Here is a 26,615-nt window from a genome sequence, read left to right on the forward strand (position 1 = left end):
TTTTGATCTAAGTAAGACGAAAGAAAGAAAATCTTATGATGCCTTTCATGATCCTAGGATAGCCCGAAGCAGTGTAGTCATCATTATATGTGCTCCATCTGATGGCAGATCCTTGTCTCAGTCTTTTTTCCATATGTCTCTGTTCTGTGCCAGCCTTAATTTTCCAACAAATTATGTCCATTTCAAGCTATTCAGCTTTGGCATTCTCTTTTTCCTCAAATTCTTCCCTCCATAATGTGTCAACTCTTCTATTTCATTTTAAATTGTGCCCTCCCAATCTCTATGCCTTTTCCTAACTGCATTTACCAAATTTCTTCCATGGTTCATGCTTCTCAACAGTTCATTTTAATTATAGTTTTGAAAATACATATTGGCTAGGGCATTGGAGAAAACCGCCTGTCCCTCTTCAAAATAATGTCACTACATCCACTCAAGAGGGCAGGTGTTTAATATCTGTTTAAAGATGACACCTCTAATGCATTAGACCCTTAGTACTTCTTTGCTGCCAGCGTCTGGGATATCCTTTCACTGTCAAAGACACAATATAAATATTTTAGTATTTCTGGAGTCTCTGGACTGTAAATTGAATCTAATAAGGTATATAAACCCATGTCAGAACGGTATGCGAGCGTTGACAGACTTGTGTTGGAGTCTTCGTTACCTACAGATTGCAGTCTCTGGATTTCCATAAAATTTTGATAATCTAAAACTTTGTTACCCCTATTTACTAACTGCCACTGTTCTCGTTGATTCCTCACATTGGCTGTTATCTAACAAATGCCTCAAGTTTGTGAATAAATCCCACTGCAGCTTCACTACTCCTCAACCTCATCTGTTTTAAGCCTTCAACCTCTGACGATCGGCCCACATTTGAAATATTATCCCCTCTTCTCTTTGCAGATGTAATCTATACTGCCCTGCATTTTCTGGTTTTTATTTCACATTTCCAACAGTTGTAGCAATTGTCAGTTAAACGACCGCGCTTACTAATTACGGTTTGCGAAAAAAAACTTCCCTAAAGTTGGTGCGACATGAAAACATGCAAGTTCGGCAAATCCACCCACGCAGCAGATGGCGCTACCGTCGACGTGCAGAGAATCTGAAGGGCGCTTGCTGTCCGTGGCCGTCCTGTCCTCTCTCTCCTCTTATTTGCCTTTCCCAGTCTGTCATCTGACACTCCTTTCACGTTCCTTCTGTGCCCTTGCATACTTTCCCCTCCCATGCCCACACACAAGCACACACCTCCATATCTACCTGGGCTGCGCGTTGGCCAATACACCTGCCCGGATGTACATGCGCAGTAGACATCCCTCCCGTTCGCCGCCTGGCGCGCACTGTCAGAAGCTGGAGTTCGTTGCCTGACGCTGTCATGGCGGCGTGAAGGGAACGAGGAAAAGAATTTAGCCGTTAGTGCACCATACTTCTGGTCGTTGTTTTTCCACATTTCCGAACTCGATACTGCACGAGCTGCGAATTTGCCAGAGGTGGAAGGGAGGAAGAAGAGGGAACAGCGCGCGGCTAGCGAGCGGCAGCGTCTGTCACCAGCTCGAGCAGGCTCTGTGTAGAGCCACCCGAGCCGAGCCTGTGCCTGTTTGTGGAGCCCAACTGAAGTTGTCTCTCGGTGGTATTTTTTTTCTAGCATATTCTACCGCACCCCCAGGTCTCTTCTTCGGGTGAATCGCCATGTCGAGCGAGGATGAACATCCGCAGCTCGCTGACTCCCGGGGAGGCCAAACGGCAACGGTACAAGGGGAGCAGGCGGCGGACAGGGGTCATGTTCCTCGCCCCTCCAGCACCAAAACCTCACCAGCTGGCGACGCAGCTATCTCGTTGGGCCTTAACCCGCCTGTACCTATTCGTGGGATCCGGATGAAATTCGCCGTACTGACAAGTCTAATGCAAGCCGGTGAAGTGACCAATCGCGACGTCGTTGAAACCATATTTAACCTGGTAAGAGAGCGATCCCGGTAACTCCAGTTCCTCATTCGTACCCACTCCACACCTGAGTTAGTTGCAAAAAGTACAACGCTGTCACTTTTTTTAGGTCTCAAATTTCAAACTTTAATTTCTAAAGTGTTTTATTTTACTTAATCGCATTTTGATACTTTAAACTTGTTCGAGGTTATAAGTTTTGACGCTGACACAGCCTAATCTGCTTGTTGCACACTGCAATGGTGTGAGGAAACTTGTAGCATTTCTGGTTTTGATTGGGTTTTAGCGAGTTGCATTTTTGCATGTATGAAGAATCTTCGGTAAGATTCTGCCCGCGGCCTAAGATATGAGCACCTGATGTCGGCTGGTTGTGAGAATCGCAGACGCGGAAGTGAAATTACAAATTCGACCACAGTTTATCGGACTTGCGTACAGTGTATGGTATCAGATAACATTACGGAGGGCGCTCGGAAAACGCCTTGTCCCTGGGTCCAATTTGAATGGGAAGCTCATCAGCACTACTCTGTGTACCGATTTAATATTTGGTACTGTACTTAACATTACCTGCATGGTAATATACAGTTTTGCAATTTCGCAATAAGTTGCGCAACATAGTTGCGTGTGTCAATCACTTAAGTTATTTTCTAGCACCACGGTAATTTTGATTTCCTGTGTTGGTAAGAGTCAGTTTTGTACCATGATTACCCCCTAGTAAGATTTCAGTTTTGGGTCAAGTAATTCAGAGTTGGGTGCAGTGAAACAAAATTCTGATTGTTAATGTGGTTAAGGTCTTCCTTGCACAAAAACAGAAGTTGATGGAAAAGCTCAGCAGGTCTGGCAGCATCTGTGAAGAAAAAATCAGAGTTAACGTTTTGGGTCTTTGTGAGTTTTAAAGAATGCTAGTACACCAATAGGTTTCTGTCATAGGTTTCTGTTTTGATCAAAAATGTTCATTGAACAAAATAGAACTGAAGTGTTTTCATTTTGCTGTTTACAATACTAATTCTAGGAAAATCACAACTGAACTACGGTATATGTAACCTTAGTAGGAAATTAAGAATTGTATGTTAACTTTCTTTTATAACGTTGCTATTAAATGGTCCATTTTGGAGCAAAATGTAAAAATGATGACGGATAATTCAATAGCATTAACTGTTGCTACTGACATAAGTGACAACTTAGAAAATTACATAATTCATTGACATATTATTTTAAGCATATATTCACTAGTGTATTGCATTGGTGCAAATACCAATATGATAGCAATATCTAAGCTGAGTATCTTAAGTGAACCCCCGTGTTTTAGAATTTGTGACTTAAGATGCATAAAGGTGGATAAATCCCCTGGATCTGATCAGGTGTACCCTATAATTTTTTGGGAAGCTAGGGAAGTGATTGCTGGGCCTCTTGCTGAGATATTTGTATCATCGATAGCCATAGGTGAGGTGCCGGAAGACTGGAGGTTGGCAAATGTGGTGCCACTATTTAAGAAAGGTGGTACGGAAAAGCCAGGAACCAGTGAGCTTGACATTAGTGGTGGGCAAGTTGTTGGAAGGATCCTGAGGGATAGGATTTACATGTATTTGGAAAGGCAAGGACTGATTAGGGATAGGCAGCATGGCTCTATGCGTGGGAAATCATGTCTTTACTTTTTAAAAGCTTCAAAAAAAATGAAGAGGATTGATGAAGGCAGAGTGGTGGACGTGATCTACATTGACTTCAGTAAGGCGAGGTTCTGCATGGTAGACTGGTTAGGAAGGTTAGATCACATGGAATACAGGGAGAACTAGACATTTGAATACAGAACTGGCTCAAAGGTAGGAAACAGAGTGGTGGTGGAAGGTTGCTTTTCAGACTGGAGGCCTGTGACCAGCAGTGTGTCAGGGGGATTGGCTTTTTGTCCTTTATATAAATGATTTGGAAGTGAATATAGGAGGTATGGTTAATAAGTTTGCAGATGACACCAAATTGGTGTTGTAGTGGACAGCAAAGAACGTTAAATCAGAGTACAGCAGGACTTTGATCAGATGGGCTGGTAGGCTGCAGAGTGGTAGGTGGAGTTTAATTTAGATAAATGTGAGGTGCTGCATTTTGGAAAAGAAAATCAGGCTAGGACTTAGACACTTAACGGTAAGGTCCTGGGGAATGTTACAGTACAAAGAGAATGCAGGTTTGTAGTTCCTTGAGTCACAGATAGACAGGATAGTAAAGAAGGTGTTTGGTATGCCTGCCTTTATTGGAAGGTGCATTGCGTATTGGGGTTGGGAGGTTATGTTGTGGCTGTACAGACATTGGTTAGGTCACTATTGGAATACTGCGTGTAGTTCTGGTCTCCCTGCAATAGGAAAGATGTTGTGAAATTTGAAAGGGTTCAGAAAAGATTTACGAGCATCTTGCCAGGGGCGGAAGGTTTGAGCTATAGAGAGAGGCCGAATAGGCTGAGGCTATTTTCCCTAGAGTGTCGGAGGCTGTGGGTGACCTTTGTAGAGGTTTATAAAATCATGAGGGGCATGGATAGGGTGATTAGCCAAGGTCTTTTCCCCAGGGTAGCAGAGTCAAAAACTCGAGGGCATAGATTTAAGATGAGACAGGAAAGATTTAAAAGGGACTTAAGGGGCAAATTTTTCACGCAGAGCGTGGTGCGTGTATGGAATGAGCTGCCAGAGGAAATGGTGTGTAGGCTGGTACAATTACAGCATTTAAAAGGTATCTGGATGGGTGCATGAATAGGAAAGGTTTAGAGGGATACGGGCCAAATGCTGACAAATGGGACTAGATTAATTTAGGATATCTGGTCAGCATAAATGAGTTGGATTGTAGGGTCTGTTTCCATGCTGTACAGCTCTATGACTGTATGACTCGAGATACAGTTCACTGTAATTGAAATGATAGTTTTACATATTGGAAACAACTGAAAAGATTCATTTTACCATGAGTTCAGTCCAGTCCAGAATTCTTCAATCATATCCGTTTTGAAATTCATGTGAACCAGGAATATATTTGAATTGTCATTTGTGCACAATGCTAGAGATATTGCAGAGAGACAACAGCAACTTCTTTTGAAGCATTGCAACCAATTGGTACAATCATCATTCCCTGGAATGCAGTGTGTATCCATTCCATGGTCAGGTTGATTGGGATAATATGCCTTCTCATTGTTATTTTGTTATGCTTATGAAGTGAAGCTGAAATCTATGCCTGTCAGTCATCCAGTGACCACTTATTGATCATTATTCCAGAGCCTTGAACAAACAAAATCTACACTGACATGCTAGTACTATCAATGGATCACTGCACTGTCAGTGATGTAGTATTTAAGAGGAAATGTTAAACTGAGGTACCTTTTGCCCTCGGGTGAATGTAAAACATTCTATGATGCTTTATGAAGAAGAGCCAGAGTGTTCTCTCTGGTGTCTTGGGCAGTATTTATCTCTGAATCGATGTCTCCAACAGAGAGCCTGGTTAATATCATATTGCTATTTATGGAAGCTTGCTGTGTGCAAAATAAGCTGTACTTCAAAACTACTTTATTGGCTTAAAACACTTTGGGTGGCCTGAAATTGCAAATGGGATGGTTATGAAAGATACTATGTAAATGCAAAGTATTCTTCATTTTTGAGGATTAAATGGTGTTTCTGAGGTAGGGCTCTTAAAATGATGGAAGTTCAGAACTTGGCCAGTGCTCTGTTGCTGACCAGGTATTCAATACCTGCAGCAATCATATTTACATAGAGCAGACTTGCAGAAGCATTGATTAACTAACCAGATTGATTAAATAAAACACATTGTTTCACTGATGGAGTATGTAACAACTCTCTGTATTGCAGCAAAGCCGAAGTTGCTGGAAAAGCTCAGCAGGTCTGGCAGCATCTGCGAAGGAAAAAACAGAGTTCAAGTTTCGGGTCCGGTGACCCTTCCTCAGAACTGATGGTGGCTGGGAAAATGTCAGTTTATATGCAGAAAATTGGGAGGTGGGTGGGGTAGGGAGTAAACGATAGGAAAGAGCCCAAAGAGAAAGAAAGACAGTTGGACAGACAAAAGAGTTGCTAACGATCAGGTTGGGAGGGTGAATAGTTGTTAATGGGGACTGTTAGTGACTAACAACAAGGGGTGTGTAATAGTAGGCTATGTGGTACCAAGGCCTAGTGTGTGGGGTAGGGGGCTGGGACATGGGAGAGTTTAAGCCCTAAAATTATTGAACTCAGTATTGAGTCCAGAGGGCTGTAGGGTCCCCAAGCGGAAAATGAGGTGTTGTTCCTCCAGCTTGCGTTGAGTTTCTCTAGAACACTGTAGCAAGCCAGAGACAAAGATGTTGGTCAGGGAGCAGGGTGGTGCGTTAAAGTGGCAGGCAACAGGTAGTTTTTGCGGGCAGAACGTAGGTGTTCTGCGAAGCAGTCAAGTCTACACTTCGTTTCCCCAACGTAGAGGAGACCACATTGTGAGCAGCGAATGCAGTAGACTAGATTCTGGGAAGTGCAGGTGAAGTGTTGCTTCACCTGGAAGGTATGTTTGGGCCCTTGGATACTGGGGAGGGAGGAGGTAAATGGGCAGGTGTTGCACCTTCGTTGGTTACAGGGGAAGGTGCCATAGGGCTGTGGGGAGGTGTTGGGGGTGAAGGAAGTGTGGATCAGGGTGTCCCGGAGGGAATGGTCCCTGCAGAAGACGGACAAGGGAGGGGAGGGGAATATGTATCTACTGGTGGCATATCGCTGGAGGTGGCGGAAATGGCATCTGATGATCTTCTGGATGTGGATACTGGTGGGATGGTAGGTGAGGATAAGGGGAACCCTATCGCTGTTGCAGGAGGGAAGAGAAGGGGTGAGAGTGGAAGTGCAGGAGATGGGTCGGACCTGGTTGAGGGCCCTGTCGACAACAGAGGTGGGGAATCCTTGGTTGAGGAAGAAGGTGGACATTTCAGAGGCTCCCATGTCGAAGTTGGCCTCATCTGAACATATGAGACGGAGATGGAGGAACTGAGAGAATGGGATAGAGTGTTTACAGGAAGCAGGGTGTGAGGATGTATCGTCTAGGTAGTTGTGGGAGTCAGTGGGTTTGTAGTGGATATTAGTGGCCAGTTTATCCCCAGAAATGTTGAGGAAGGGAGGAGTCAGAGATAGACCAGGTGAAAGTGATGGCAAGGTGGGAATTGGAGGTGAAATTGATGAAGTTTTCCAATTCCAGACGAGAGAGGGAAGCAGCGCCAATGATATCATCGATGTATCGGAGAAAGAGTGGGTGGGGGCTGGAATAGGCCTGGAACAAGGAATGTTCCACGTACCCCATGAAGAGACAGGCATAGCTAGGGCCCATGCAGGTACCCATGGCAACTCCTCTTACCTGAAGAAAATGAGAGGATCAATACGTTCTGTATTGGTTTGCTTGTGGATGGGATGTTCCTTCCTGTGGGAAGCTTATCAGCATTGGTGGATTGTGTGTGATTGGTTGGTCCTATGTACTTGAAGATGACTGGGGCTAAGATTTGTCAACTTGTGACTTTGGGCAAATGGTGTTCCCTCTAGTGAAATTTTTCATTCTATGCTGGGTGAACAGAAACCTTTTTGTCCTGCAGTTGTGGTATGTATTGGTGGATTTCCATGCAAGTTCAAAAACTCTGCATCATACCAGTTTGTGATTTTGTCTACATGACTTTATTAAATATGAGGCTGTGAGTTGGATTTCGTGGTCATTGGTGAATAAACAGTACCTGCTATTTGTTTTCCTCACACCTTTGCACAAACTTTTTGTGGGCTTTTGAGTAGCAACTTCGTGATTGAGTCTAATAGGTGAAAATCTTTATGTGGAATCTGGGTAGTTACAGCTTGCCTTTTCAACCAACCAGTTGAAGAAGCTGTTCTGAAGTTTGCAGTATTTGAACCAGGAAGTACAAATTAAAATATTTCAGCCAATGTAAAATCATATACAGAAGGAAAATAGAGGGAAAGACACAAGGTTGAGAAGAGAAACAGTTTTCAAAAAAGAACTTATTGAAATATCCAACAAGAATGAAATAGTGAAAGAATGATAGTAACCATTGTACATTTGCAGAATTTATTAAAGCAAATTTCCAGTACGGGGGAAGTTGTTAGAAATGAGCAATTATGTCATTAAAGATTCACTTGCTGTTGAATGTACAAACTATCTTTTTTGAACCTTTAGAGGGTAAGTAACTGCTGAAACACCATGCTTTTCATGTGCTTGAATACTGAATCTGAGCTATGGGTATAGCAAAGCTTGAGGACTTGATTGCAACTTGATTTTGCATTTAACTGCATATAGACGTTGGAAGTTGCTTGCTGACTCTTAATAATGAATGGTAACAACCTAAGTTAGTTCTACTGTAAATCCTGGGCCAATATGTACGTGAAAAATTACATAATACACCAGTAATATCTATAGTATGCTTATTCTGTCTACCTGAGACTGTTATAATCTCTCAAAGGTAGAGCTCTATTATCTCAGACAGTGTTGGCTGTGACCATTCTTCTGAATATCTGAAATGTTAGCCCGTCATGAACAGGTTCTGATCCTTTCTGACAGTACAATAGGATTTAATTTGCTATAAAACAATTAACAAGATTTTGCATTGTTTATTTCTGTTGATCAAACTACAGTGAGTGTTGTTAACTTAACATTTTAATTTGATCACCAGCATTTTTCATTTTACATTTCAAAATCCTGTGACCAAATTTTTGAATCATAGAATCCCTACAGTTTGGAAGGAGGCTATTTGACTGATCGAGTTCACACTGACCGTCTGATGAGCATCCCATACAGATTCCACCCTCTACCCTATCCCTGTAACCCTACATCTCTCATGGCTAATCCACCCAGCCTACATATCCTTGGACAGTATGGGCAATTTAGCATGGCCAATCCATCTAACCTGCACATCTTTGGATTGTGGGAGGAAACTGGAGTACCCAGAGGAAATCCACACAGATATGGGGAGAATGTGTGAACCCCACATAGACAGATGTGTTTTATAATTGAATTTGACTAGGTCTTGTCTGATATTCAAAATAATATTACATTCCTTATTTATGAAGTGGGGCAAGAGGGTGGGAGACTTGCAGATTTGCCCGTCAAGTCTGAGCACTGTGATTTATTAACCCGTAATTCCCTTTTAAAATAAATGACATCCTTTGATTCTCTTGTTTTTAGACTCTTTCCAATATTATTTCAAAAATCGAGTCAAATGCTTGAGGATGGACAAATATTGATGTTGCCACCTTTCTCTTTTATCCACAACAAGTTAATAGTTGAAATGTCATTTCACCTTTGTTGCTTTCACAATGATGTGTTCAGTTTGGTTGCATTCTCGTTACGTTGGGCAATTAGACTTAGTCGGCTGCTGGCTGGAAGAGAAAAACGTAGTTTTGGTGGCAACATTGATTAGTGCAAAATAAAAAGCAAAAATAAAAATTTAAAAGTTGAGCAAGACAGGAGGAGAAAGAGCTGTAGCAGTATGCCTGCAAATAGGCTAGAGTAAGGGAAAAATGGGAAAAGGAATCAAATGCTGTTTATCTGTACGCTGCATTTCTAACCACATGGATGGATTGATAGTGCAAATGGAAATAAATGGTTATGATATGCTTTGTAGAGATATGACTGCAAAATGAGCAAGGTTTTGGACTGAATATTCAAAGATATTTGACATTTTGGTAGGTTAGGCAGCTGTGTTAATAAAAGATGAGTTTATAAGATCAGAATGCTAAATTAGTTTAGGTTGAGTTAAGAAATAGTAAAGAAAACAAGTTACTAATGGAGGAAGTTCATAGGTCTCCAGCAGCTACGTTGTAGGACAGAGTATTAATTAAGAAATAACAACAGCTTGAAAAAAGAAACTGCAGTAGTTGAGGGATTGGGAAAATTTTAGAAACCAGTTAAACTTGACTTAAAAAGGAAAAGTTGGAAAATGAGAGTAAACTAGCAAGAAGTATAATTATACGAAGAATTTCTGTGGTTTAGCTAAAGTAAACATCAATCAAAGAGGATGAGACTGAAGTCAGTAGTAGGAAACAAGGAAATTGAGACTTTGACAAATATTTTGGGTCTGTCCCTGTAGTAGAAGAGAAAAACCATCTGAGGATTAACAGAAAATCAAAGGAAGGGTATAACCTAATGATCAGGGATCAGCGCTTGATCCATAACTAACTAACATTAGAGAAAATATTTTCAAGAAAACTAATGCACTATAGGCTTGCAAGTCCTCTTGACTGGATCACTTTCATCTGAGGACTTAAAAACAAGAGAATGTATCCACTGTTACCAATCTAACACTTTCGAATTCAGAAAAGGTCTGATGGATTGGAATATTGTGTGTATGACACTTCTAACAATGAAGGGAAGCAGAAAACTATAGGTCAGTTAGCATAACATTTATAATTGGGAAAATTTTGGTATCTATTATTAAGGAATTTATAGCAGGACATTTAAAACATCATAATTGAATCAAGCCAAGTCAACATAGATTTATGAAAGGGAAATTGTGTTTCACAGCCTTTGAGGCTGTAATAAGCTGGGTGGATGAAGGAGATTCACATTTATCGTAATGTATTTGTACATTCAAAAAGGGGTTACATAAAACGTTACAATTCAACATAAGAACCCATGATACTGGGGATAATATTAGCATGGATAGTTTCCAGATAACCTATAACCTGTGTTGAGATGTTATTCCCCACTTGTGGAGCATGTGGGACTTGAACTTGGGCTTCCTAGCTCAGTGATAGGGATGTTACCCCTGTGCCACAAGGACTTTGTGGTGTCGCACTGGGGTGGACAAAGTTAGAAGTCACATGACACCAGATTATAGTGCAACAGGTTTATTTGAAATCGCAAGCTTTCGGAGTGCTACTCCTTCAGGTGAAGTGAGGTGACACTTACCTGACAAAGGAGCAGCGCTTTGAAAGCTTGCACTTTCAGATAAATGTGTTGGACTATAACTTGGTGTCATGTGTTTTGTGACATTGTCTGCAAGAGCATTGTGTTAAGAGACATTTTCTAACCAACCTGTTCAGAGATGTTATCACACATCCTGGACCTCATGAGGTATGGATACTATTACCTGTGTGCTGCGAGAGTCACTGTATTAGTATGGACAGAGGATTAACTGACAAGAGACAGAGCTGGGAGAAGTGGGTTAATTTCAGGTATCAACTGTAATTAAAGGAGTGTTATAGGGATCAGTGCTTGATCCTCAACTAATTATCATGATATTAATAATTTTGATGAAGGAACTGAGTATATTTAGCCAACGTTTTGATAATACAAGTAAGTTTGATAGTTAATTTTGAGGAGGATACAGAGTTGTAAAGCCATATAGATAATATAGGTGAGTGGGGGAAAGAAAAAAAGACCTGACAAATGCAGCATAATGGGAAAATGTGAAATTGTCCACTTTGGTGGAAAGAATTGGAAAGTAAAATATTATTCAAATGAAGGGAGTCAGCAAAGTACTGTGTCACAGAGGGATCTAGGTGCCATTGTACAGGAGTCACAAGTTAATGTGCAAGTACAGCAAGTAGTTAGGAAGGCATTTGGAATTTTGGCCTTTGTTGCAAGGAGTATGAACATTAAAGTAAGGATATCTTGATGTAACAATACAAGGCATCGGTGAGACTACACCTAGAGTACGGCATACAAATTTTGCTTTATTTTATTTAGGGAAGGGTAAACTTGCATGACATCTTGGGATGAAGGGAGGTCTTGAGGTATGGTTGAACAGGTTAAACCTATGACCTGTTGGGGTTTTGAAGAATTAAAGGTGATCTTATTGAATCCTACGAGATTCTGAGGGACATGGTAGTTTCTCAGAGGATGTTTCCCTCATGGGAGCTAACTCAGTTGGCTGGACAGTTGGTTTGCAGTGCAGAATGATGCCACGACATGGGTTCAATTCCTGTACTGGCTGAGGTTACCATGAAGATCGCACCTTCTCAACCTTGCCCTTCACCTGTGGCATTCTAAACCACCACCAATCGGCTCTCTGTAATAGAGAGCAACCTTATTGTTCATGTTGACGTCACCTTTACCTAACAAACGTTTTGTGCTTGTGTTGATATATGGGGTATTTGACTTGCACAAAGGCAGAATGTTCTCAATTATTATCAATCCTGTATTAAGCATAAGACCACAACACAAATAAATCATTCATTTCTTATGTACTGCAGAAGTTAAACTTGTAGAATACACAGACAGATGTTAACAACAGAATTATTTAAAAAATAAATGACACAAACCTCTGTGCATCATCCTGTATGTACCTTCCACAGACTGGCGAGGGCACAGTATTTCTTCAAATATAGTACTTCTTCAAATATAGGAAAAAACCTACATTTAAGGTACCCATGTCAGACCTAGCAATAAAAATGTAAATTTTAAGATTTTGGCCTTGTGACTTGCTAATAGTCACAGAATATAAAAAGCTAATTGGGAATTGTTTTCTTCTGTGTTCTAAAGATCAGACTTGCATCTGTTGGATCCAATATTTGAGTAATAAACACTGTAATTTCTTGAAATCTGCCTGTTGTGATTTTAGCATCTGTCAATAGAAGAAAACATCTTCTGAACTATCAGTCTTGTTCCATTGCTGACTCATTGTTTTGGACAGGTATCATAATAGCATGATAACTGCTGTCTCCTTGTGTCCTAAGTTTGTGCAAAGGCATATGTATTAAAATGAGACTGTATAGAAATCCATGCAGGACGAGACTTATCATCTTTATCCATAGAATTAGTGCTGATGCTTTCTTTTAATTCACCTGACAGGTTTTTCTCCAACATTTTCACTCAAATCCAGTGATCTTTATTTTTAATGCCAAGAAAAGCTTTTGAATATTGTTCCTGCTATCCTCTGCCACATGGTATTTCTTCCAATAATGCAGGCTTCCCAATATCATGATGGTGCTGCAGCTGTTGATTTGCACCTCCACTGCTGCTCTTCTCTGAGCAAAATCTTTATTGTTTCATTTCCCAGTTATTTCATAAAACTTTCAGGTATGTTTCAAGTCCAAAGGTCATATATTGGAGTACATCTGGCTCACAACTTGGTTGACCACCTATTGCCAATTGCAGACTACATTTCCTCTATTGTTACTCCCAATGATGTGAGACAACTTTGTGGATTTCTTGGTCACTGAGCTGGCGATCTTCCAGGTCAACAGCCTCTGCCGCTTTTGTTGCTTCCTTTTCACACTTTCCCATGAAGCAAAATGTCAGTGCGACTTCTCCTGTCCTGGTCATGATGAGTCAACAAGGTGCGCTGTCCTTATTTTTGCCCCTCAGCCTAGCTTACCTCAAATTCTAAATCCTTACCAGTGAATCCATTGTACTCTGGCTGAAGTCTGAGATTTTTTACTACCTTTTGGTATTTTTTTTCAATTGCATGTCTGAACCCATCCTTTCCTTTATACAGATTGTCTCTTTCCAATTTTTACCGTAGTCCATCTGTTGCTGAATGTCTCATTTATACAAGTTTTATCGGTGTTTATACCCCCGATGATGTTGCTGTGTTTCCTTTCGTACTCTGTTGCTTAAGGTGTTTAAGGCTAATTAACCACGTCCAAGATCCATGTCAAGATTATGTTTATAGAAATTGTTTAGTTGGTGGAATAGTCGAAGAAGTAACTGCACACTTTATATTTTGTGAAATAATGTGCTTTTGAAGTTTCGTTGCAATTTCCAAGATTAATGTTACTTTGAAATATATTTGTAATGTTTATTGTGACTTTCTATTAATATCTAGAAACACAAAATGCTGTAAAAGTCTGCAGAGCACAGAATTGAATAAACAATGAAGGGCCTTAACAGGTTGACAACTGGTCAGGTGAAAATATTGAAATTAATTTTTCTGGGGAAGCAAAGTGGTTGGAGTGGTGAGGAAGGGAAAAACAATAAGTAATAAGACATACACTAGAAGTGTAGATTTTGTAACAGTTTAGGTTGACGGTGCAAGTTATAGACTTCACACGAAGCCTGAAGTTGAATTGCGGCCATTGTAGCTAGTTTTCACTCGGTTCCTTTGTAGAAGTTTGAATTTTAATGTATTTTTAAAGTTTTTAGTTTTTTAAATGTGTTACTGGCATTACATAGAGTATTGGAAAGTGTACCATGCCTGTTGTTGAGATAAAAATGCAGACCTGAAAAGAATCTTGCCTAGTTTGTATTATAAGTGTACTGTTGATATTTGATAGAGTAGCTCATGCTAAAACATTGTAAGAAAGCAGTGTATGCTATGTTTCCAGTTGGCATATATTTATCATGTTTTTATTTTCGGATCCTCCACTTGAATGCCTGAAACCATGCATCATAGGTGGATTGCTTCCAGATCTTTTGTTAGTTCTGTTCTTGACCTAATTTTAGGAGATCTGTGTGACAATCCAAGTTTTTTTTTGTAAGAACCAATTAGAAACCAGAGAGGATTTTCTTTTTGGTATGGTTCTGTCAACAAACAAATGTAAGCTCCCCACCGCCCCCCCAACTCCATGGAAGTCAAGATGCCAAGATCATAAACCACTTAGTTCAGACAAACAGGACCATGGCATTGTGATGTAAACCTATTTTATACAGGAGAAATGTTATATTTCTGTAACCCCATGATATAGAGTTGTACAGCCTAGAAACAGACCCTTTGATCCAACTAGTTCATGCTGACCATTTCCCAAACTAAATTAGTCCCACCTGCCTGCATTTAACCCACATCCTTCCAAATATTTTCCTATTCATGTACTTATCCAAATGCCTTTTAAATTTGTAACTGTACCCACATCTACCACTTCCTCTGGCAGTTCATTCCACATACTAACCACTCTGGTTTTAAAAAAAAGTTGCCCCTCATGTCCTTTATAAATCTTTCCCCTCTCACCTTAAAAGTATGCTCCCTAGTTTTGAGCTCCCCCACCTTAGGGAAAAAACCCTTGCTATCACCTTATTTATGCCCCTCCTAATTTTAGAAAACTCTGTAAGGTCACCCCTCAACTTCCTATGCTCCAGTGAAGAAAGTCCCAGCGTATCCAATCTGTTTTTAAAACTCAGACCCTCCATATCCGGTAATTTCCTGGTAAATCGTTTCTAAACTCTTCATAACAGGGCCACCAGAACTGTACACAGTACTTCAGCAGAGGTGTCACCAACGTCCTGTACAACCTCAACATAACAATCCACTTGTTACACTCAAAGGACTGAGTAATGAAGGCAAGCATGCTAAACACCTTCTTAACCACCCTGTCTACCTGCAGTGCAAATTTCAGTTATTTACCTGAACCTCTAAGTGTCTCTGTTCTACAACACTACCCAAGGCCTTACTTTTAATTTTCTAAATCCTGCCCTTGTTTGTTTTACCAAAATGCAAAACCTTACGTTTATCCGAATTAAACTCCTTCTGCCATTCCTCAGCCCATTGAACCATTTGATCAAGATCTCTTTGTAATCTAAAATAATCTTCTTCACTGTCCACTATACCACCAATTATGGTGTCATCTGTAAACTTACTAACCATGCCTCCTATATTCTCTTCAAACCATTTATATAGATGACAAACAAAAGAACACCCAGTACTGATCTTGGTGGAACACCGCTGGACACAGGCCTCCAGTCTGAAAGACAACCCTCCACAACCACCCTCTGTCTTCTACCATTTCGGAGTTTACATGTTTGCGTTTCTGAAAATTCATAAGAGGCCTCTTGTATGCAAAAAAGAAATCAGTGATTTCTGATTTCTTGTAAAATCCTACTTCCTGTGATGCTTCACTTTCATGATAGCTTTCAACTAGTTGAATGTAATAGTTGTATCAAAATTTATATTTAAAATATACTTGCAGGTTTTGCCAGCTCCTGACTTACATCTTTAAAATTTGTGGCACTGCTTGCTACTTCTCCTGAGCTACCTAACTGAAATTAAAAACTTTAGTTTTAAAAACGCCTCTTTTAATAAGCTGACACACCTCAACATGACATCCCAGCTTTTATAATTAAAGGACTGAGTAATGAAGGCGTGCATGCTATACGCCATCTTAACCACTCTGTCTACCTGTAGTGCAAATTTCACTTATTTGCCAGAAGCCCAAAGTGTCTTTGTTCTACAACACTACCCAAGGCTTTACTTTTAATTGTATAAATCCTGCCCTTGTTTGTTTTCAAAACCTTACACTTATCCAAATTAAACTACTTCTGCCATTCCTCAGAGATTAAATATCCTGTGGCACAAACTTCCAATCTGAGTTTTTAAGATCCCATGTCTGCCATTCATTTAGTATCAATCTTCTTATCACAAATTTCAGAGGGATACTTAGACAGACAAGCACAAGAAAGAGATGAGAATCAAATGAAGAATGTGACAGCGAGAAACGAAGGAGTGTGGGTAAGAGAGGTGGATGGGAAGCCACAGGAGGTTAGTGAGAAAACATCTAGGGGAGAAAAAGGAAGCCAAAAGTGGCGAAAGAAGCCAGATGAAGCAGAGATGATAGGTGGTAATGGGTGAGAGAAAGAGCAGAGTAAAAATTGAGGGAGAGCGAAATAGTCAAGGGCATGGGAGTGGAGTGAGATTCATGCGGGAGAAACGGGAGATAGTAGAGAAGGTGAAGCAAAAGAGAGCCAATTCAAGAGAGAGAATTGGAAGAAATAGGCTGAAAGAAGTAGAAGAGAAGAAAATATTGATTTGTTTTCTTTATCCTTTCAGAATTTTTTGAGGAAGTAACTAGTATAGACAAAGGAAAACCAGTGGATGTGGTGTATTTGGATTTTAAGACTGCTTTTGATTAACATAAATGACTCTGAGGGAACCAAATGCAATATTTTCACATTTGCTGATGACACAAAACAATGTGAATTGTTGGGGGGTGCAGGGAGATGTGATCTAGTTAAGCGGGCAAACATATGGCAGATGCACTATAACATAGATGAATGTGAAGTTATACGCTTGGTGTGAGAGACAGAAAGAAAGACTATTATTTAAATGATATATCGAGGAAATGTGCATGCACAGAGAGATCTGGGTGTATTTGTACACGAGGTAATGTAAACAAACAAGCTGATGCAGCAAGCAATTCGGAAGGCATTTGGTAAGTTGGCCTTGTTACAAGAGGAATTGCTTTCAGAAATAGGAATGCCTGACTAGTTATACAAACCTTGGCGAGAAAGCACCTGGAGTACGTACAGTTTTTGTCTCCCTACCTGGGAGAGGTTTCTACTTGCTGATAGAGGATATACGTTGAAGGTTGACAAGGCTGACACCAAGGATGGCAGGACTTGTACGAGGAGAGATTGGTTCAACTGGGCCTGTATTCACTAGAGTTTAGAAGACGGAGAGGGGATCTGATTGAAATAGACAGTCATAATCATACAGTGCAAAAAAGGTTTTTCAGCTCATTGTGTCTGTGCTGCTCAAGCTACACTAATCCCATCTCTCAGCACTTGGCCCATAGCTTTGAATGTTATGATGTTTCAAGTGCTCATCCACATACCTATTAAAGTTGGTGAGGTTTCCTGACTCTGACACCCTCTGAGGCAATGCATTCTGTGTGACAAAATATTTCTTCAAATCCCCTCTCAACTTCCAGCCCTTCACCATAAAATTAAGCACCTCCCCGCCCCACCATTATTGACTCTTCCACTAAGAGTGGAGAAAAAGCAGCTAATACCCTGTCAGTGTCCCTCATAATCTTGTATGCCTCAATCAGATTCCTCCCTCAGCCTTATCTGCTCTAAAGAAAACTTGGTATCCAGTCTGTCTTCCTAGCTAAAATGCTCCAATCCAGCCAACATCCTGATGAATCTCTTCTGCACTCCCTCCAGTGCAAACACATCCTTCCTAATAGTATGGTGACCAGAACTGCACACAATTTTCCAGCTGTAGCCTAATGAAAGTTTTGTACAGCATAACCCGAGCTACGAATCTACTCAAGAACCTCCAAAATAACCTCCATGCTGTTATAATCTATGCTACAGCTAAGAAAGGCAAGTACCATAGGTGGTCTTAAACACTGTATTAACCTGTCCTGTAGCTTTCAGGGATCCGTAGACATTCACCCCAGGATCCCTTTGTTCCTGCTAAGAAGCCACACAAGGTCTCTGACCCAAACATTTAATTCCTGTCTGGTCACGGGAGGTTCCAGAGGTCTGGAGGATGGCTATTGTGATTGCATTTTTCTGGAAGGGTGGTAGGAAAATAGGTAAAATACTAACTGGGCTCGACAGACTAAACGCCAGGAGGATGTCGTCTCTGGATATGAATAACGTACCAGAAATGATGGGAACACCGGGTTTTGTATGAGGGAGGAACTGAAGCAAATCTGTATCAGTAGAGAAGGGGTGTTGGAAAAATTGATGGTTGATAAATCCCTAGGGTCTACCTCCCAGAATGTTTAAGGAAGTGGCCTTAGAAATGATGGATGCATTGGTAGTCCTCTTAGGTTCTTTAGACTCTGGAACAGTTCCTACCCATTGGTGGGTAGCTAATGTAATCCCACTATCTAAAAAGGGAGGTAGAGAGAAAATGGGGAATGGGCGACCAGTAAGTCTGACATCAGTAGCGGGAAAAATGCTACAGTCCGTTATCAAGGATTTTATAGCAGAACACTTAGAAAACACTGATAGTGTTAGACACAGTCACAGTCAGCAGGGATTTACAAAACTGAAATTACGATTGATAAATCTTCTAGAATTCTTTAAGGATATAACTAGTAGAGTTGATAGGGGGCCAATGGATCTAATTTATTTACACTTTTATAAGGTTTTTGACAAAGTCCTACATAAGACATTAATGTATAAAATTAGAGCATATGGGATTGGGGCTAGTGTATTGAGATGGATAGAGGATTGGTTAGCAGATAGGGAGAAAAAGTAGGAATGAATGGATCTTTTTCTAAATTGCAGGCAATGACTAGTGGAGTACCACAGGGATTGGTATTGGGACCCCAGCTGTTCACAGTATGTGTTAAATGATTTAGATGAGGGGACTGAGTGTAAATCTCAAACTTTTTCAATGACACATAGCTGGTGAAAGGGTGAGCTGTGAGGAGGATGCAGAGATCTTGCAGTGCAGTTTGAACAGGCCGAGTGGGTAAAAAGAATGGCAGATGCAGTATAATGTGGATAAATGTGAACTTATCTACTTTGGTAGCAAAAATAGAAAGGCAGATTATTATTTGAATGACTGACTGTAAATTAAGAGAGGGTAATGTTCATTGAGGTCTTGTCCTTATGCACCAGTCATTGAAAGTAAGCAAATCAGACTGTATGGTGACCTTCATAGCGAGAAGATTTGAGTACGGGAACAAGGATCTCTTGCTGCAATTATACATGGCATTTGTGAGGCCAACCTGGAATATAAAAACGTTTACCAAATTGATTCCTGGGATGGCAGAACGGATGTATGAGGGGATTGAGTGTATTAAGATTGTATTCACTGAAGTTGAAAAGAATGAGGGGAATCTCATATAAACCTATAAAATTCTAACAGGACTAGACAGGATAGATGAAGAAAGGATGTTTCCATGGTGGGGGAGTTGAACCAGGGGTGATAGTTAAAGGATATCATGTAAATATTTTAGGACTGAGATGAGGAGAAACGTATTTACCCAGAGAGTGCTGAGCCTATGGAATTCACTACTCTATCACAGAAAGTGGTTGAAGCCAAAATGCTGTATGTTCAATAAAAAAGTAGAGATAGTTCTTGTGGCTAAAGGGATCATAATGAATAGCAGAGCAGGCTCAAGCAGTCGAATGCCCTATTCCTATTCCTATCTTCTATGTTTCTGTGGTTGGGGAGGCTAAAACCAAGGGTCACAGGATACAGGATAGCCATTTAGATCTGAGATGAGGAAACATTTTTTTCATTTAATTGGTCAACCTGTGAAATTTTCTACTACAGAAGGCAGCAGAGGCAGGGTTACTGAATATATTCAAGAAATAAAATGATGTATTTTTATGTATTAAAAGCATCAAGGAGAATGGGGAGAAAACAGGAATATAATGTTGAGATAGAGGATAAGCCATGATCCTATTGAATGATGGAACTGGCATGAAGGGCCAAATGGTCTAATCCTACTCCTAGTTCCTGTGTTTCCTTTGTGGATTATGGACATTGTTGGCAAGGCCAGCATTTGTCATTCCTAATTGACTCAAACTGAGGCAGTTTCAGAGGTATGGAATGCAACGTAGGCCGGATCAATAAGGGTGTCAACTCTCCTGTCCTGAAGGACATTTAGTGACTGGAAACAGTGTTTTCATGGTCATCATTACAGAGACCAATTCCAGATATGTTATTTGGACTCCTATTTCATGCCTTGGTAGGATTTGACAATATATACAAAGCATTAGTAGTCTCGTAACTTTATCACTATTTCACTGCCTCCCCATATTGATACAGAACAATGAATAGGGTTATGGCATTGAGATTGAAAGCATAGGCAAAAATCCCAGCGTATCATGCAATAGTAAAATTAGACTCTAATTAGAAATTAGACAAATTAGAAATCAGTTGCCCTGAAGTATTTTCCACACAAACGTCTCTATGCAATACTTCCAACAACATTTCCAACAACAACATCATGGAAAATGTTAAAATGCAAGTTGATCTTAAAAATAAAAGCACAGCTGAGCCATAAACAATATTCAGAAATGAGTACATGCCATTACCTATTATTCTACCTCCAGTCTAACATTCTCTTGAGAACATTTTTATGGTTTCCTCTCACCAGTCTTTCTTTTGCTCCTCTTTAGGTCTCCCATTACCAATAATAACTTGGTCATCCCTGCTGTTCCTTTCCCCGCTCAGTTGTGCTTCCAACCCACGCTGTCCCTCACTCCCCCTCTAACCCCTTCAATCACTCGTTTTTATCACTCTAGCACGTCACTTGCTCTCCTTTCCCACCTTTTGATTGTTCACCCTTTGTCCCCTCCACCTTTGACTTTTCTCTCTTCACTCCCACCCATACCTTTTGACCTTTCTCCCATCCGCTGCCCCACGTACCTTTTGACGTTTTGGCCCTTTGCTGCCACCCCCGGAGAATGGGGAACCTGTGGAATTGACTACTACAGAAAGTGTTGTGTTTTTAAGTAGAAGGTAGATATAGTTTTTGTGGCTAAAGGGACCAAGGGATATGGGAAGAGGATGAGATTAGGGTACTGATCCTGATAATCAGCCATGACGGTAATGAATGATGGAGCAGGCCCGAACAGCAGAATGTCTTCTTCCTGCTCCTATCCTCTGTGGTTGGGGAGGTTAGAACCAAGGGTTTTAGGACACAGGGCAGGCCACTTAGAACTGAGATGAGGAAACATTTTTTTTCACTCAAAGTGGTCAACCTGTGGAATTCGCTGGAGGGTGCTGAGGCAGGGTCACTGAATGAATATATTCCAGAAATATATTGATATATTTTCATCTATAAAAGGCATCAAGGAGTATGGAGACAAAACAGGAAAACAGTGTTGAGATAGAGGTTAAGCATGATCATATTGAATGATGGGACTAGCTTGAAGGGCCAAATAGTCTAATCCTACTTCTAGTTTCTGAGAGTTGATCTTTCTTCCTTCCCTCCCACCTCCCTGACACAAAAGAACAAAAACTCTTTCTTTTATGTGCAAGGATAGACTCTTGGCCATGGAATATTGATTAAATATCCTGTGAATGAAGGTGGAAATGCCGTCACTTGCTGCATTTGAACTTTTAGAATGTCATTAGCTTTGCCCTATATGAATATTATTTTAGAATAACATTATCTTAGCATAAGTACACTCTTGGGTCGTGTGTCATTATTTCTAAGCACTTCTAGAGGTTTCCCCAGCAATTCAATCTGGCTCTTACTGTGGTTGCAATGTAAAACCCTTCTCTGGGAATTCAATTCCCAGTTATGGGTTGACAGTGTTATTTGCGGAACAACACTTTTCAGTTTAGTCACATATTTATATTTATTACAAAGCATAATCAAGTAGCATCACTTGAGCTTAATAAACATGCTTATCAGTGCATTGATAAGTGTCCTTGTTCAGTTTAGTTTGTATTTTACCTTTCTGTCCATTTTTATTTGCATTCAGCATCTGTAAAAAATACGTCAAAATCTGTTTGTTTTAAAGGATGTCTGCAGTTATTTGCTGCTAAACTTCTGGTACTTTTATTATTTTGCTTTAAGAAACTGGCTTGAAAATATACTTGTGAGAGTTCAATATATATCTAAAAGCCATTTATTAATAGTTTAAATGTTTTATTTTCTATTACATGATAATAACTGGCAGAAAATGTTGAAAACTCTCCATGTGTGTGGTGGTTCTTTGAAGACAGTTAGCTCTGGCAGCTCATTCCATACACACACCACCCTCTGTATGGAGAAAGTTGCCCCTTAGGCCCCTTTTAAATCTTTCCCTCTCACCTTAAACCTATGTCCTCGAGTTGTGGAATCCCCTACCTTGAGGAAAAGACCTTGAAAATTCACCCTATCCATGCCCTTCATGATTTTATGAACTTCTGTAAGGTCACCCCACAGTCTTTGATGCTCCAGGGAGTATAACCTATTCAGTCTCTCCCGATAGCTCAAACCATCCAAACCTGGCAACATCCTTGTAAATCTTTTCTGAACCCTTTCAAGTTTACAACATCTTTCCTACAGCAGGGAGATTAGAATTGACTGCAGTATTGTGAAAGTGGCCTAACCAATGTCCTGTACAGCCACAAAGTAATCTCCCAACTCCTATACTCGGTGCACTAACCAATAAAGGAAAGCATACCAAATGCCGCCTTCACTACCCTGTCTACCTGCGACTCCAGTTTCCACAGACTATGAACCTGCACCGCAAGGTCTCTTTGTTCTGGAACACTCCCCAGGACTTGTACATTAAGTGTATAATGTCCTGCCCTGATTTGCCTACCAAAATGTAGCACCTCACATTTATCTAGATGAAACTCCATTTGCTACTCCTCAGCCCATTAGCCCATTTGCTCATCTGATCAAGGTCCCGTTGTACTCTGATTTAACCTTCTTGGCTGTCCACTACACAACCAATTTTGGTGTCGTCTGCAAATTTACTAGCCGTACCTCTTATATTCTCATCCAAATCATTTGCATAAATAATAAAAAACAAGTGCCGATCCTTGCGGCACACCACTGGTCACTTGCTGAGATACTTGTATCATCGATAATCACGGGTGAGATGATGTTGGATGACTGGAGGTTGGCTAAAGTGGTGCGATTATTTAAGAAAAGTGGTAAGGAAAAGTCAGTGATCTATAGACGGGTCAGCCTGACCTCAGTGGTGGGTAAGTTGCTGGAGGGGATTCTGAGGGACAGAACTAACATATTTGGCAAGGCACCACTGGCCACGTGCCCCCAGTCCGAAAAGCAACCCTGCACCACTACCCTCTGTCTCCTACCTTTGAGCCACTATTGTATCCAAATGGTTATTTCTCCCCGTATTCCGAACCCTGCTAACCAGTCTACCGTGCAGAACCTTGTCAATCATCTTACTGAAGTCCATGTAGACAACATCCACCGTTCTGCCTTTATCGCTTTTCTTTGTTAGTTCTTCAAAAAACTCATTCAAGTTCGTGAAACACTATTTCCCACACACAAAGCCATGTTGACTGTTGCTCATCAGTCCTTGCCTTGCCAAATACGTTAGTTCTGTCCCTCAGAATCCCCTTCAGCAATTTAGCCACCACTGATGTCAGGCTGAGCAGTCTATAGTTCTCTGGCTTTTCTTTACTACTTTTCTTAAATAATGGCACCACTTTAGCCAACCTCCAGTCATCTGACACCTCACCCGTGGTTATCGATACAAATATCTCAGCAAGCGGCCCAGCAATCACAATCAGGTGTTGGGGATCTGTCCACCTTTGTGTTTTAAGATATCCAGCACCTCTTCCTCTGTAATGTGGAGACTTCTCAAGATATCACTATTTATTTCTCCCAATTCTCTAGCATCCATATCCTTCTCCAAAGTAAACACTGGTGCAAAGTACTCATTTGGTACTTCACCCATCTCCTGCGGTTCTACACGTTAGGCAGCTTTGCTGATCTCTCCGTAGTTACTCTTTTGCCCTTAATGTATTTGTAGAATCCGTTTGAATTCTCCTCAACCCTATCTGCCAAAGCTATCTCATGTCCCCTTTTTGCCTACTGCCCTTATACTCTTCTAGGGATTCACGTGATTCTTACTGTCTATACCTGACATAGGCTTCCATCTTTTTCTTGACCAAAGCCTCAATTTCTCTAGACATCCAACATTCCCTACACCTACCAGCCTTGCCCTTCATGCTTAACAGGGTCACACTGCCTTTAGACTCTCATTATCTCATTTTTGAAGGCTTTCCACTTTCAGCCATCCCTTTTCTCTGTGAATATCTGTCCCCAATTAACTTTTGAACGTTCTTACCTAATATTGTCAAAATTGACCTTCTTCCAATTTAGAACTTGAACCATTAAATCAGGTCAATCCTTTTCCATAATTATTTTAAAACCAATAGAATTATGATTACGGGCCCCGAAGTGCTCCCCCACTGACGTCTCAGTCACTTGCCTGGCATTATTTCCCAAGAGAAGGTCAAGTTTTGCTCCTTCTCTAGTAGATACATCTACATACTGAATAAGAAACTTTTCTTAAACATACTTAACAAATTCCACTCTATCCAAGCCCTTAACATTATGGCAGTCCCAGTCTATGTTTGGAAAGTTTTAAAATCCCCTTCCGTTACGACCCTGTTATTCTTACATGTTATTGAGATCTCCTTTTTTGCTTCTCAATTTACGTGAGGCACCGATGTATCTGGTGATTGCTATGTGCTTTATATGTTAGTTTTGTCATAAATAAACCCTACGGAAACTCTGAAGTAAATAGAGTCCACATACCTGATTTGTGTAACATTTAGCTACCACAAGAATATTTTATTTTGTTATTATTTTAATGGAACAAGTCTGACATACAAGGTCAATGAGTTGAGGATACAAATTAAAACATGGTGGCATGATACAAACTAAAACACGGTTGAGAGAGGGACATACTTGCAGGCTGCATTCCAGGAGGTAGGATCTTCAGGCATGACAGGGAAGAAGATAAAAGAGAACAGGGTGTCGCAACATTGATCAGGGAATGAATTAGAGCATTGAGGAGGGATGACCTCTTCGGTCCCTCAAATGAAGCCAGAGGGGTAGCACTTAAATGGAGCAGTCCCATTGATGGGAGTGTATGATAACACCCCCGACAGTCTGAGTGGAATAGAAAAGCAGATGTGTAGGCAAATTTTGGAGAAGCGTGAAGGTAACAGGGTAGTAATAGGAGATTTCAACTTCCCCAACATTAACTGGGTAGTCATGGTCTGAAAAGTTTTAGAAGGAGCAGAATTCTTTCAAGCCAGTACATTGGAAGTCCTACAAGAGAGGGGTGGCCCTGGACTAAATTTTATCTAAGGAAGAAAGGCAAGTGGTTGAAGTATCAGTGGGGAAGCATTTTGCAAACAGCAATCATAACTCTGTTATAGGAAGAGGGAGATGATTGAAGATACTTTTAGATAAGTCTGTGTCTGAACAGTGGGATGCAGCACAGAGGAAAATCAGGAGAGTAAGGGCCAATCTGTTCAATAAAGATAAAGGATGGAATGAACAAATCCAGCAAACCCTGGATATTGAAGGATATACAGAGTTGGATGAAGATAAAAAAGGAGGCTTATGGCAGATACTGAGGGCTCAAAACAGCTGAAACTTTAGAGTACAGAATATGCTGGGAGAAATGTGAAATTAAGAAAGCAATTAAAGGGGCATCAAAGAATAAGGTAGCTAAAATAAAGGAAAATCCTAAATTATTTCACAAGTGCATTAAGGTTAAAAGGAAAAAAGGGAAAGAGTAAGGCCCATTAAGGTGATTTCTGCATGTATTTGGAGGACATAGGTAGGGTTCTAAATGAATATTTTGTGTCAATATTCATTAGTGAGGGGGTTGATGTGGATATTGAATTGAGGGAGAAAGACTGGATATAATTAAAGAAATCAGCACAGAGAGAGAGGAGGTTCTGAATGATCTGGCAGGCTTGAAAGCAGATAAATCTCCAGGGTTGTATGAATTGTGTCCCAGGTTGTTGAGCGAAGCAAGGCAGGAAATAGCAGTGATACTGGCAATGATTTTCAATTTCTCTCTGGCCACAGGAAAGATACCAGAGGACTGGAGGACAGCCAATGTGTTACTGTTATTCATGAAGGAAGGAAGAGATAGGCCAGTCAGTCTAACCTTAGTGGTGGATAAACTGTTGGAAGTAATTCTGAAGGATACAATTAATCTGCACTTGGAGTAGCAGGGTTTAATCAAGAACAGTCAGCATGGTTTAAGAGTAGGTTGTTCTGACCAACATTGAATTTTTTTGAAGAGGTGTTTTGGTGTGTAGATGAGGGTAATGCGTTTGACACAGTCTACTTGAACTTCAGAAAGGCTTTTGATAAAGTCCTGCATGGTAAGGTAAGAGCCTGTGGGATCCAAGAAAATTTGGCTAATTGGATCTGGAATTGGCTGAGTGGCAGGAAGCAGACGGTGATGAGATAGTAGGAACTGCAGATGCTGGAGAATCTGAGATAACAAGATGGAGAGCTGGATGAACACAGCAGGCCAAGCAGCACCAGAGGAGCAGGAAGGCCGACATTTCGGGCCGAGACCCTTCTTCAGAAATGGGGGAGGGGAAGGAGGTTCTGAAATAAATAGGGAGAGAG

General features: G+C 40.7%; 1 protein-coding gene across 1 annotated transcript in view; it reads left to right on the plus strand.

Annotated features, from left to right (window-relative positions):
* The first annotated feature begins 1,683 nt into the window (after positions 1-1,683).
* Positions 1,684-26,615, plus strand: part of LOC125485139 (lipopolysaccharide-responsive and beige-like anchor protein) — a 72,326-nt gene continuing 47,394 nt past the window's right edge. The window contains exon 1 of the mRNA XM_048606567.1: positions 1,684-1,950. Coding sequence (XP_048462524.1) covers positions 1,684-1,950 — 267 coding nt within the window. The remainder of the gene's footprint in view (positions 1,951-26,615) is intronic.

Source organism: Rhincodon typus, chromosome 1 (genome assembly GCF_021869965.1).
Source record: "Rhincodon typus isolate 14 chromosome 1, sRhiTyp1.1, whole genome shotgun sequence".
NCBI classification, from domain to species: Eukaryota; Metazoa; Chordata; class Chondrichthyes; order Orectolobiformes; family Rhincodontidae; genus Rhincodon; species Rhincodon typus.